This window comes from Oreochromis niloticus, linkage group LG16, assembly GCF_001858045.2.
Source record: "Oreochromis niloticus isolate F11D_XX linkage group LG16, O_niloticus_UMD_NMBU, whole genome shotgun sequence".
Classification (NCBI taxonomy): Eukaryota; Metazoa; Chordata; class Actinopteri; order Cichliformes; family Cichlidae; genus Oreochromis; species Oreochromis niloticus.
In genome coordinates, this window is record NC_031987.2 from 17,043,393 (window position 1) to 17,058,009 (window position 14,617).

Sequence of the window (14,617 nt, forward strand, 5' to 3'; positions counted from 1 at the left end):
ACAAGATAGATGTGTAAATTATCACAGTGATGGAGGCAATGATGCAGTCCCAGCACCTTCTGTTTTCTCTCCTATTCCTGAGAGGAGGGTGGGATGGAGGTGGAACGAGGGGAAAGAAGTGGGGAGGGGGAGGAGGTGGTGGTGGTGGTAGAGAGCATGGTACTTTCTTAGTTATTGGGTAGCAGCTGATTGGTCCCCTTGTCACCATCTGGAGGTTTGTGTGGTATCAGAGTCCCCAGTGACCCCGCTGTCTGCCCTGTTTTGTCAGGAGACGGGCCTCACTAGCCTCATGGCTTATCCCCATCTGGGTTTCTTGGCCAAACTCTGATAACATAGCGCTGTAACATGTCAGGGTGGCCCCTTTTTCTCATCTTGCCCTGGGAGCACTGGGGGGGTGGAGGCTGCTTTGCTACTGGTGCGGAGAGAATCATATGGATCGGGAAAGGAAGGCATGTGAAGACACGCTTTTTTTTTCTCCTCTTCTTTTTTTCTTGTTGGCCTTTATAATCTTATCTAAACTGATTACACTGCTGCTTTCACATGTTTACACAGAGAGCAGCACCTGTTCGGAGCTGCTCTGTTCTCAAGTCTATCTTTTTTTTTGTGTGGGTGGGTTGTAGATATCGAGTGTTTCTTTTAAAGTGACACGACGTCAAAAGTTAAAATTTACTTACTTCCTCTTTGCTGGACTGTTATTAAAAGCTGACTTTTTCCAAGAATGAAGCAGCTTTCCTTTCCCGGATTTTTAGTTATTATTATCCCACTCTGATAATGAGTACTTGTTCTTTTTGAATTGATTTTGCAGGGATTAAAGCTAAAACAGTGACCGAAATGACCATTCTTACCGCTATTATCTCACATGGATCAGTGTTTTACACTGAAAAATGTGAAAGTTGCCTGTCAGCTTCCCAAATCCCACATTATCCCCCCAAAAAGTTGCACTGATAGAAAACAGAGAAAAGGTGAAAGCTTCTCATGTATCATTTATTATTTAAGTACTTGGTTAGGCCGTAAAAGGCAAAGTTAAACTTGAAGTTAGACCCATTTTTGTGACTTTTTTTTTTTTAAACGCCACTTTAAGTAGAATTATGAGAAGACCAAACTGTGCCACTGCTTTTGAACCCACTAAACTTCTTCCCAGCTGTGCTGAAAAACATTTGACATGAACCTAAATCTACATATTTGGGGTTTCTTGGGGTTACTGACCAGTTGAGTAAGTCAGTGTTGTTAGTCCCCAGTAGCACCACTCTTTTCCTCCTCTTATTGCCAAATACAAAAATATAAATTACTGCTTTAATTTGGTTAAATTTGCTGTTAAATTCTCCTGTTTGAAAAGTTGCCGGCTCCACTCTGTGGGATCCTGTCAGGTCCAAATGCTTTGGAGAATGTCGGACTAGACAGCTGGTAAAGTAATGGGCGCCCTCACTGGGCTTCATGCCGAAGGCAGTCTCACTCCTCAGGTTGGGGGGGTTTGGACAACGAGGAGAGGCCGCGAGGAGTGGCTGAAAGCCAAAATCCCGCTGACAGAGCGCCATTGTTTTAGTGCTCCACGGCTGGCTGTGGCACCCTAATGATGATCGGGCCAGTGTCGGGGCATAGAGTGACGTTCGGGACAACGGAGCACAACACCCTCGCGGGTCAGCTGGAGGAGTGCGGCCGTTGGCACAATGAGACAGAAACACACACAGAAAATGCTCCTGTGACTCTGGAGGGGGAGGGGGGGATTGGAGGGGAGTGGTGGCTCAAAAAGTGAGGGAGCCGGGGACGGCCCGCTCCAGCCGCCAGCCGGCCCCTCCTCTGGGAACACACAGAGCCTAATGAGTTTGATAGTCTGCTGAGCTCCATAAATCATGCCATGCAAAACATTTCTCCTCTCTGAATAAAAGCATTTATCACCCTCTGTTTATTCACTCACTCTCACAAGATTGATTGGCTCCCAGCAGCCTGCTGAGCAATCAGCCGTGCCGATTCCTCTATTTCTCCCCCTCGGTCGTCTTCCTTGGTTTATTTATTTATTTCTCTCCTCTGTCATTCAGTGGGGAAACTTCGGAAGGAGTGGATGAGAGAGAGCATCTCCAGCGTCGGCATGGGGATGCTCAAGTCTGTCAAGGACTACGTGGACCCAAATAACATCTTCGGCAACAGAAACCTCCTCTAATTGAACACTTCTGTCCATCTTCAGCTAACCTTTTTGTTTTGTTTTCTAAAAGCATCTTGTGCATTTTTGATTAATAGATACTAAATGTGAATTCAAAACGGACACAGATCTTTGTCTTCTCCATCAAAAGTGTCATTCGGTGCCATTTAACGATTCACACAGGCTTTTTCTTGCTTTGACTTTGTATTGCACTTAATCTGCTGTAACAATCATTGTCATCCATGTTGAAGCTCATTTTTACTCGTGTCACGGTCTCATCCTTCTAAGCCACAACTGTGATGCAACAAAAACCTATTTTCATCACATTTTCTTTTGTTAAACTGCTAAAAATCCTTGCCAACATTAGCAGAAACAATTTGTCTACATGATCCTGTTGTGTGTGTGTGTGTGTGTGTGTGTGTGTGTGTGTGTGAGAGAGTGTGTGTGTGTGTGTGTGTGTGTGTGTGAGAGAGTGTGTGTGTGAGTGTATGCAACTGAGTGATTGGCATTTCTTTAGTCCTAACTTTCAGCTCAATGCGCTTTCTGAAGCTCTGTGCCTTTCTAAAGCTTTTGTCTGCCTACCTTTCTACTACACGTGTGTACATTGAAGTCCCTTTGTGAAGGACAACAGACTTGGACATGAAGGTCATCTGTGTCTCCTGTTCATCTTTTCATGCCCTCCTCCCTTCTGTTGTACTGACCAATTGCCATAGACTTGTTTCTTGTGTATGCGTGTGTGTGTGTGTACCACTGGTGATGAACTTTTTCGAGTTAAATGGGACCTATTATGTTCATATCTAGCCCCACCTTTCTATTCTTGGACTCTGCTCGAGTAGCTTGGCATGATTCACAGGTCACAATGATCGTTATTTATCTTCTGCTGGACCTTTGCGTAGCCCCTTCAGTTCATCTCAGCTAGCTCTCTTCTAATTGGCTGCCAGACACAAACAGTAGTGTTCAGCAGCAGGTGGGTGGGGTTGATGTTATGGCAATATTAACCACAATAATACAACCATAACAGAAAATGATGAAAAAACATATTGGGTCCCCTCGAGTCTTTGTTCTGCACCACCAAAATTTCCCCACCCTTAGATGAACAGTATGAGGATGAAGACTGATGATTCCCAGTGTGTTTAGTGTTTGCACTGAAGGCATTAACCTTGCATGGTTTGTTGATGAGAGAGTGGGGGGAGGGGAAAAAAGCCATTTCCATCATGACCACGTTTGCAGTGTAGGGCCTCTGGATTCTGGTGCTCACGTTGTACCAAAGACTCAACTCATCAGATCATGCGGGCATACTGTACATGCGTTTAATGTTATGGCAACTTACTGCAAAGTTAAACTGTATTTTTTAATTAGCATATGCAAAGATAACCATCTGAAGAGCTCTAAAATGTAAATACGTGCGACTGTTACACCTGCTAAAACTTTGTATTAAACATGTTTCAAACACTTTTTTTTTCTTCCTGCCATGTAGTTGTATCATTTGTGTTTACCCCAAAATTCTTCAGCTCGTCAAACAGTTGAATAGTGTATTGTGTGAAAGGTTTTTTGGATCGACTCCTGTAATGTACTACATTTTGATACTGGACTTTTGGGTCTCATGTTGAAGTAAGGTCTACCTTTCCATTGTTAACTATTTGTCATGTTTTCCAGGATCCCCATGTGCTTTAAGGTCAAAAGAAATCCCCCAAAAGTAAAAAGATTTGTTCAGGACCCAACCCCCCTTCCCCTAACTCTTATCTGACCTTCTACCCTCTTGTGTCAAAAATATGCGAGAGCTTGTTTTTGAATGTCATGGCTGTACCCTTTTTGGTCAATTTTTCCACTTCTCTTAACAACATAGTAACTTCTAAGTATGTTTTGTCAATGCTGTTTGTGCAATAAATTAAAGTAAAACTTCCCAGTTGTGAATTCTTTATTATTTTCTTTGGCTTTTTGTATGCACTCCACATTGTTGCGAGAGCAGAAAACTTTTTCCTCATACATCATCTTAAATTTAGCCCTTCAGTTGTAGTCTTTATTTATACTGTCAGGCTGTGTTAGGAAGGTCAACGAGAGCCTGAGAGCAGCTTTTTTTTGTTTGCTCAGCCTGTACCTACACCATGCGGAGCTCAAGGTAAAACAGCAGAGCTTAACAGAGCCTGTCTTTTGCTTCCTGACAGGCTTTTATTTTTTATTATTTTTTTTCTACGCACAGGCTCATTTGGGAGTCATCTTCACCCACACAGCCACCCACACACAGTGCTGGCTGACGTCAGCACCACCACCGTCAACAGCAATCGAGCTCAGACTTGAACTGTGAAATGCACTGCAGCGTTCACAGTCTAATAGTCTAATGCTCAGAATTATGTGTGAATAGATATATCAGATAAAAGACACAAGGGATCCATAATTAAATTGAGGACTGACTGTCATATTTCCCAATATGATTAGATTGATATATTTTGCAGGTAATTATCTTTTCACTAATATCTTTACATCTTTGTAACCTGACCAGTGTAATGTTTGTGGTGCAATTTCCACTCTTTACAAATTCAAAGATTTCTCAATGAAACGCCCTATCTACTGAATTTCATTGAGAGATACAGTTTGTGTGCAAGGATGCATTTGTCCACATGGGGTCAGTACTGCACTGAAGAAATCAGATGTAAAACGGGAGACGGTGTCCATGGCGAGGAAAATTTTAATAAGCATCTCTGATGGACTATTCAGTACCGTGCAAAAGTCTTGGGCTGCCTCTCGTTTTCTTGAATTCTTTTGAAAATCAATATTCAGTAACGTCTTCAAGCAACTTAAAGAAGTTGCCACTGCCAATTAGAAGCCACAGAAAGTTGATTCTGTTTATCTGCACATTGCGTTTTCAGTGGGAGAAACTTTTGATCAACCATCCGAGTCTCTGTGTTTTCATCTGAAAATGCAACATCCAGATAAACAGTATCAACAGTATCTGTACGAGTGAGCATCTATCAATACATGCCAATCAGATGCTTTTCTGATGGTATTGCATAATGGATCAAAATCTTTTTTTGTGTGTGTTCATAATTTCATCAAATATGTCAAGACGCCAAGGTCACTGGCTGAAATACAGCCACAAACCATGACAGAGACTCCCGCCTTTCTATTGACACATTTCTGTTAATGCTTTAATCAACATTAAAGCTCAACTAAGGGGCCAGATACAGACACAGCTCTCTTAGATCGTGTTTCAGGTCATGATTTCTTCGTATTTCTTAAGGACATGACTTTCAGATACTTTTCATTTGCTGTAGATGTGTTTTTAAGGCCTGCCATTTCCTCTTTTGTCCCCCACTTGTGTCTTTTTAAGGACACACTCCACACCATGCTGAGATATTTCAGTTAATAGCTCTTTGGGAATCACCTTGTTGAGGCAAAAATACAGTGTTATGTCTGTCAGACTGTGTTATCGTTGACATTTTTTAGAGATTTACTAAAGAAGTGGGAACAAATTATGTGTTTTTGCAATGGGCGTCCAGTAACAAAGTGCCCAAAGATACAATTTAAAATTAGTTCTTTGCTAAGTTGTCTGTTATCTGTAGACACAACACTTGCTCATCCCTCGAGTTAGGTGCTTTTTTTTAGACTTGGATGACTCATAGGTGAGATTTAAGTGGCTTTGCAAACAAAAAAAATACAGTCAGTCAATACAGCAGTGCAGCTTCAAAATGGACCACCACAATCAGAGTCAGAGCAAACCAGAGCACGTGTAGCAGCACTTTTTATTTAAACTCTCAACAGAAACATCGCTCATTTGCCTTTCCATGCCTAAGTTTTCTTTCAGTTTAGCCTGCAGTGAATAAATCAAGAGTCCAAACTGGGAGAAAGTAGAAACACAAAAAGCACATTACACTGCGGGGAAAAAATGAGTAGAAGTTGGCCCTGCCCGGAGACCTAATTGGAAAATAGAACAGTGATATTCATACGTAAATCACATAACATGATGCAATAGAATTTAAGTCATGCATTTCCCATGAGATAAAATGTTTACTGATGAAAGTACGAGGTATTTCTTGGCTCACTTATTTGCTACATCCTTAGCAAGTGGTTGAATTTAATACTGCATAAAGACATGCAATTTAAAAAAACAAAACAAAACAAACAAACAAAGAAAAAACAAAAAACAATCTGGCTGACTTCAGTTTAGCTCTTCAACTAAAATACAGAGCACACAGATCCATGCCACACAATGTGCACAGTCACGTTGTAAAACTCCAGTTAACAAAAGCTACAACACAACTCATAAGGCAACCCCCCACCCCAAAATAATACTTATTATAATTGTTTCATAATTTAAATAATGTCCAATTTTAAGCCTAATTTAGAAATGGTGTCATCACATAGTTTGTCCATAGGGTGGCTCCAACTCCAAAGCTCTCAGGACTGTGCAGGAGCACAAGAGTATACATCACAGCTGGGTATAGACTGTACATAAAAGATAGATGGAGAAGCCAATGTGGAAGTTCTTTAAATAACCAGCAGGGGGCAGCAGTGGCTGTCAAAAGAGCTGCAGTTGTATAGATGTCTAGAGGAAAATTGCCCTGGACACCACACAGTCATTGGCTAACAACATGTGACTCACTTCCTGTCAAATTCTAATGATAATTTTAATAAAAATAACTGGCTGTGTGGCGTCTCTCAGTTTCAAAGTCAGATCTTCTTCTTCTTGGTTTCACTAAAACAATACGTTTAAGGCTTAAGTCACCCATTAGTTTACTAACTGAAGGGTGGCTTAACAAGGGCTCTGTCCATCCTTTATATACAGTCTAACTGTGGAGTCAAGTGGGGTCGTGATAGTAGATTTTTTGCTATTTTATGAAATATTTAGTGATGTTAAAAATGAATATTTAACTGACATTTAACTAACATATTATATGTCAATATCTTCAAAGAATATCACCCAATATATCAGTAATGGAAATTTTTACTTTCTCATTTAAGTCCCAACAATATATTAATGACTGGGCTCTAATTTAAACAAAAGTTTGTGACTACAAGTGACATGTCATTGTCTCAAGAGATTTTCTTTTAATAAAATGCAGTATACCGCTGGTAGCATTTGTGAAATTAGATTGAAACGTTTTACATTTTAGGAAATACCCTTAACTGCTACAGACAATAAACAATGAGAAACAGCAATGCTATCTGCTTCCATGTGTTTGCAGTCTCTATGCTATCTAAGCTCTGATCACCTGCTGATTCAACAGATAACCACAAGAGTGGTAAGGATCTTCCTTTCAAACTGATTGGCTATAAGCAAAAAAGGGCAGCTCTTAAAATGTCCAACAATGGCTTTTGATATTAAAGAATATTTTATTTTTAGGTAACAGCTGCGAGTGTTAAATTAGTAGATGTTAAGATTTCCTGCAGAAGTTAATATAATATCAGAACAGCTTCATCAAGGCACGTTTGTGTGTGTGTGTGTGTGTGTGTGTGTGTGTGTGTGTGTGTGTGTGTGTGTATGTGTGTAAGTTTGCGTGTGATAAGTTAGGCCCTGCATTTATAAAACTAGGCAAATATATATTTAAGTTTATGGGGGTCAAGACGTTAATTGCAGTCACTGGTTTTTACAAATTATGGCAAAAAAACACAGCGTGGTTCGACACACTATCTAAGAACCTCAGCACGGAGGCCATGCATGTTTCATTAGGATCCTAAAACAAGGCACAGGAAGAGAGGGAGTGGGAATTCAATTTGCACTGCAAGCACTGTCACAGGTCCTTGTTGTTCCTGCACCCCGTAGGCCTTCACAAAGTCTACAGCCACATTACAATCCTTACTCTTTTCAATAACTCGATAGCCTATTTACAGATTTACAAAAAATAACAATAATCTGTTACCCTGGACAAAAAGAATGAGCAACAAGGGGGTGCCAAAAGCAAAACAAACCACAGCAGAGACAAATATTCCTCTCCTATATTCTCCATGCCTGTGCTGAAAATCTGTACACTGCCGTGGAATTGTTGGTGTTAGCTCACTGGCTGACATGTTGACACAGTGGTTTGAGTTTCCTTTCTGACGTGGTGTCATCGGCTGATTTGTAGCTGCTCTGACAAGCTTGCCAAACACAGCTCTGTCACCCTTCAGCACAGGGAATCTGAAGGCAGCAGAAAAACCTCTATGATAGCGCCACACTCAAGTCTGAAGCTCATCTCTAGTAGCAAAAAGCGAACAGGAGCAGAGCCCATGAATCTCTGCATGCGCTGCACTTCCTCTTTTGCAGACTGCATTTTGGAGGAAATAAGCCTAGGAAATCAGCTCAGAAGCTCGGCAGCAGAAGCTAACTAGCTGCTTTAGAGGGTGATCCGTCAGCACTGCCACTGCAGCAGGGTGTGCTGCCAGTTTTGGCCACAGTGCAGCCACTGGCTTCTGTGCTGTCACCACTGCAGGGGCTCGCGGGTGCAGAAACACTCTGGCCGCGTTGTCTCTTCCTGTTCAGTTCCTCCCATTTGGCCCTGTTAGCTTTGATCATGTCAACCATCGGCTGAAGTTTGGGATTCAACTTGACCAGAGTCTAGAGAGAGAAAGAGGGGGGAAAGGAATTAGCACTTACAGTTGGCTACATGTGCTTACAACGGCAAGATACTGCTTAAAAACAAATGCTTTGAAATGCTACTTTTGCAGGGTTAAAGGGTTGACTGAAATAAATAAAGGATAAAACACCACAAGCAAAAAAAACCCCAAAACAGTTTTCCCAGTATACAGACGGGACTGAGGAAAACTTCTTAGTTTGCTTCCGCTTGTCTGGATTCAGGTCACAGGGGTAGCAGTCTAAGCAGAGAAACCCAAACATCTCTCTCCCCAGCCTCCTCCAGGTTATCCAGAGGGATGCATTCCCAAGGCATTCCCAAGCCAGCTGAGAGATAATCTCTCCAGCATGTCTTCCTCATGGTCAGCATGGCCTTCTGCCAACAGGACTCCAAGTCCTTCCCAAATGACTGACCTTCTCACCTTATCTCTAAGGGAGAGCCCAGTCACTCTTAGAAGGAAACTCATTTGCACCTCCTGTGTCTGGCACAATCTTATTCAAATGCATCTGGATTCATAGTATGGCTACAATGAATGTTTGTGAAAAAGAAAAAATCATCCAACAACTATTAAGATATTTGATCAAAGTGTTGGACTGAGAGGCCCGTCTGTTTTAACACTGAGATTGGTGCCATGATAACAGAAGCAAATCATTGTTTGGATAGTTTTTAAGGTTAGCCACATTTGGTTTTTCGGGGGGTATTTTTATTTGTTTGTTTGTCTGTCTGTATTTTTGAAGAGGGATGGATCTTATGGACGAAACAAGAAACACTGCATGCTAAAGTGATGATGCATTATCATGCCTTAAAGCATGGCTCTGCTTTTTTGTTGATTTTCCTCTTAATGGGACTGTAATTTCTGCAATATAGACTGGCAACTTGTCTAGGGTGTACCCTGCCTCATGTCCCATGACAGCTGGGACAGTCTCCACCCTCTACCCATCCACTCTTCATTTTCCAACCCCCTGAGGAATGAATGGCTGGATGGAGCATAATTTATTAAATCAACCATTCCCAAAGTCAAGAGTACTGCAGGCCACTTAAAAACCAGAAAATCCCACGGGGCCCACCCAATTTAAAATCTTCACTCTAAGCAAAATGCAAAAGTGTTGTATTTCCTTAAAGATTTTTTCTTAAAACAGATAAACAACACAAGCTATTGGCTATAATATGCTAATGCTACACAGTCACTGGGACGCAAACTTCAATACAAGAGCAATAATAATGAGTAACATCACAAACTAACCGCTCCTATTCCCAGTTTCAATTAAGTTTTTATATAAATAAATAAATACATTTATATAAATATGTAACTGTGCATACTTGTGAGGAATGTCAAACTGAATTACTGCCGTACACATGCAGTACCTTCACAGCCCACCAGGGGCCCCCAGCCCAGTGTACTGAATGAATCGTCACCCCTGGCATTACAAAACAACAAGTTCACATTAGGTCAAAACTTTACGTTAAACTACCGTAACTCTTGACCCATCAATCAAAAAAGTTCCAACGGTTCCTGAAAGCAGCAAATCTATGCTTTGAGGAAGCGTTGGAATTCTTTAAATGAGCGAATGGTTTTGGAGTTACAGATGTTTAAAAAATGCTGCAAAACACCCGTCTGACGTCAGCAACAGGTCAGGCTTTAGAGGGTTAAGACCCGAGGCTTGACCATTTTTTAAATACAGTCTGTGTTTTAGCCAAACCTACTGGTGCTCTGAGGATATTGTTTCCAAAAAACCCTTTTTTTTTTGGCACTTTTTTTCCTTTTATAATAATCCAAACAAATGTGGATTTATACAACGGAAGGCAAGAAAGCAAAATCGCATACATTGATGTATTGTTGCCAATATTTTTTGATACAGAATAACATTTTTTATTTTGCTTGTGCCTTACAAGAGTAATGCTTTAGAGCACTTGCAGTATTTTGTTTTGCACAACAGTGGGAACATTTTTTTTTTTCATCCAGATAGTTGAAATAGTATATACTTATTTATTTTTTTAGGCTCAGACTGGGGCTAGAGAAGCTGCACATTATTCATCCACTGCATTACATGGGCAAACAAATGAAACACTACAGAGGGAGCAGCCGACTACAATAACAGTGACACGCAGCCGGTTCATAGCTGCAGTCCATTAAATGGCTGGTTTCTAAAGATTAGAAGCACATGTATGACTGAGATTAGTTGCCTTTGTCATTTTTCTGCACTGAGCTGCTTGTGGCAATGTGGTCAAAGCTGTCACCCACTGTTTAATAAATTACCTGCAAGACAGAACTCTATTTTTCTAACATTGTCTACTGGATATCCAGGGCAGTCAGCCAGTATAATTAGTTATTATTTCATTAATCTCTTTTTGATGCGGAACTTTAACAATTGAATATATGTCCAACTCACAAAGCAAGTTTTGTTTTTTAAACATTTATATGGGAGTCATAAAGGACAAAAATGTCAAATAGTATTTAGAATTAGTACTGTATGCTGACAGAGGGATTGTTTATTTAAGGATATTAGGTAACTGAGCTTTAAATGCAGGTGCTGGACTTTTGAGATGCACTTACATACAGAGTCATTCTGCAGATCAACATTTAACACATTAGTGTAGCTGGTTGAGTAGAAAACAGCTTGGAGCGGCCAGGTTCGGACACTGTGACTGTGTACTTTATTAGAAAACAGCAGTGTTCCCACTTTTAATCATGAGGAGTTCAGAATATATGACCTAATATACGACTCAGTAAGTCCTTAAATGCATTTGCTGTGTGCTTCTAAGTAAGAACCAGTTCTTCTGTGATGCTGAGCAACATTGGAGGACTATTTTTTCTGTTTTTGCTCACATTTTATAATATAATATAATATAATGTAATATAATATACCTAACTTTCAACACTAGTTCTTAGCCAACAGGCTACAATACATCTCAAGAGGGTTAAAACATAGTCTCTTAGATGAGCCCTGGCTAGATGAAGAACAGGCTCTATGCAGTAATACAGAGATTTTAGACCTGCCATTCATTAGCTCAAGCATCAAATGATATATGTGCTTTAAGTGCATTAATATCAGCTCCTCTCTGACAGCATGGTGGGAGTTTCTAAAAATGACTGAGTCTTCACTAATCCCATGCAAACGTACACCCATCTGGAACAACCCTAACATCCTACTAAACAATAATATGATGAACTTTCCAGACTGGAGGTGGAACATATATTCCAAGGAACAGACTTTATTCCATTTGACAGGTTAGTTTTATAATATGGGTTTAACAGGAATAGATTTTTAGAATATCAACCAATTAAATCTTAGTAAATACAAAATGTCCTCATGAACTGGAAAAATAAAAATAATCTTAGTATTAACCAATATGGACCTTTTGTTGGACCATATTAGTCTTGAAACAGCCTGTCTCGCCACATCAGATAAATCTCCTTGCACTTCTTTGATTGGCTCCTTCCCTTCCCTAGGGGTGGGTTTCTTGAGGGGTTCAGCATGGGGCTGTGGTCCTGACCTGGACGGGGCTTTGGTGGCTTTCTGGTGGTGTTTTTTTGGCATCTGCATGCACTACCGCTGGGGGTGTCTGTGCCGGGGGACGTAGGTTGCCGGCCCGGTAGCCACGCTGCTCCTGGTTCGGTCCGGGGTGGGCTTGGGGACTTGTAGTTCTGGGGGTGCTCCGCTTCTGGGCTGGGGTTCTGGATGGGCCTTGGAGGCCTGGGTCCTGGCTGATCTGTTGCCGGGGTTGTGGGTTGGTGTCTGCACTGGGCCCTGGCCCTGGTCCAGAGGCGTTCAGGCATTGGTGGAACTGGATGCATTTTTAAGTAGCTGGGAGGTTTTTACTATCTTTTTGGTGGAGGATCGATTTAATCTGGACGCCTATTGTCTTACGTAGTTCGGGAGTTGACTAAATGTTGGGTGGGTGTAGTTTTGCGTGTCGCTGTTATTGTGCTGCAGCCATGCCACCACCCCCAAGATCCTCTTTAGGTTTTCACCTTTAACTGATGTCATACAAATCCATGAGTAGAAACTGAAACTGACTGTTTAGACCAGACTACAACCTGGATCACAGGGATTACTCGTATATATCCTGAAACAGTTGTTTTCAGGACATGAGAACTGTTAATACGAGGCAGGATGGATCCGTGATTTCATGTTGTTTACGGCATATTCTGACCCTACCATCTGAATCTTCAGCAATGAATTGAGACTTATTACACAGGTAACTCTTTTCCAGTCTTCTGGTGTCCAGTTGATCCGGTGTAGACTGTATTCTCAGTTTCCTGTTCTTCACTTTAGCCCATCTGCTTCAAGGTTTGATGTATTCTGTGTTTAGAGATGCTCTTCTGCATTTCTTGGTAGATAACAAGTTGTTATTTGAGTTACTGCTGCCTTCATATCCACTCAAAGCAGTTCTCCTCTGACCTCTGATATCAAGAAGGCATTTTTACCCAAAGAACTGCCGCTCACTGGATATTTTCTCTTTTTTTGAACCATTATCTGTAAACCCTAGAGACGATTGTGTGGGAAAATCTCATCAGAGCAGGTAAAGTTTTGTTTAGTCTTCTATTGTCAGGACAGGAGCGGCATCCACTGTAGGTAGGTAGATATTAAGGTCTCACATGTACAAACATATATGAATGTAACTGATGTAACTGGTAAATCGACTGGTTCTTTAATAGTGCTTTTCTACTCTGAGCACTCAAAGCACTTATACACCATGCCTCATTCATTCATTGACACAGCACCTTTTTCTATGCTTAAGTGCTTCCCACCTATCATTCAGATAATGAATCTGAATGAATGTGAATGTGTATCACTCACAAACATTCACATGAAACAGAATTATCATATAAATGAGTTTTAATCCTTTCTCTCAAAGCAGTTGCATGCACCACATACCTACATAACAGAGTTATTTTCACATTTTCTACAAAACCTGATGAGATTTGTCTCATCTGCAGGTTAAGAGAGGGGGCTTTTCTGGGGAAAAACATGTTCCCTCTTTCTACGCAGCAGAAAACCCTCTGTGGCATATCGTCACTGGTCTGCGCAGCTTCATTATTCCACTGAGGAAGACTCAGAAGAGAAGAGACTGTCATATTGTGGGGTATGAAGAAGGGAAGGTTATATAATGGGGGGATTAATATTCCAGAAAATAGCGAGTCACCACCAGGAGAAGGAGATCAGCGAGATCAAGAACGAGATCTCTTCCACCCACGGATAAAAACCCTGCTGCCTCTGAACTTCCTCTGTACTCCCCGTCGCAAGTTTAATTGGCAGCAGCGTGATCGTGAGCTCCATATCTGGATTCTCCAAACATCAGCTTTTTACACGAGCCAGTGTGAAGACAACCCCCCCACGCAGACGGCGCACAGCTTTGATGCTTTTTATCTACACTACCCTTGGCAGTAACAATGGCGTAACCAGAGCCTGGCAAAGATTAGTCTGCTCGAACTTTTGACACTGATCCTGGGTTAATTTGGTAGATGCGAGGATGATCTGTGGTTTGTTTTCTTCCCGTGACGACTAAGAGTAATATGTGCAATATGACAGTAAAAAGGAAGAGAGGTTGTGCTGCGTAGTCTAACAGTAGAAAAAGCAGAGGGAAAAGGCCCCGGTTCTGTAAAAATTAATGTTTTGTTTTATCCTCGACTCCTTTCACAACTCCTCTTCTGTCTGACTTTCATGAATTTAACTCCAGCACGTCTCATCTCTTAACAGACCTGATCTCACCAGTAAGTCAGCCTTTTTTCTTCCTCCCACACAGCCGCCGCTGCTGGCAGTGGGAGGGGCGGTGAGGCTCTGTTGATGTCATTCAGAAACACATGCACACACGCATCACTATACAAGCAAGGACACAGTATTAGCTTGATCCTAATATTTTCTCATGAGGGATCTATAAATGAAATGAGATTTTCTTTCTTTCTTGCTTGCTTTTATTGAAATTTTTT

At 41.3% G+C, this 14,617-nt stretch overlaps 2 protein-coding genes across 3 annotated transcripts in view; one reads left to right on the forward strand and one right to left on the reverse strand.

Annotated features, from left to right (window-relative positions):
• Nucleotides 1-4,040, forward strand: part of agps (alkylglycerone phosphate synthase) — a 28,953-nt gene extending 24,913 nt beyond the window's left edge. Inside the window, exon 20 of the mRNA XM_003447295.5 lies at nucleotides 2,037-4,040. Within this exon, the coding sequence (XP_003447343.1) occupies nucleotides 2,037-2,158 (122 nt within the window). The 3' untranslated portion in view covers nucleotides 2,159-4,040. The remainder of the gene's footprint in view (nucleotides 1-2,036) is intronic.
• A 1,819-nt stretch (nucleotides 4,041-5,859) lies between these two features.
• The window catches only part of pde11a (phosphodiesterase 11a), a 46,443-nt gene continuing 37,685 nt past the window's right edge, over nucleotides 5,860-14,617 (reverse strand). For both annotated transcript variants that reach the window (XM_003447370.5, XM_025904004.1), the window contains one exon: nucleotides 5,860-8,669. In XM_003447370.5, coding sequence (XP_003447418.1) covers nucleotides 8,436-8,669 — 234 coding nt within the window. In that variant the 3' untranslated portion in view covers nucleotides 5,860-8,435. The remainder of the gene's footprint in view (nucleotides 8,670-14,617) is intronic.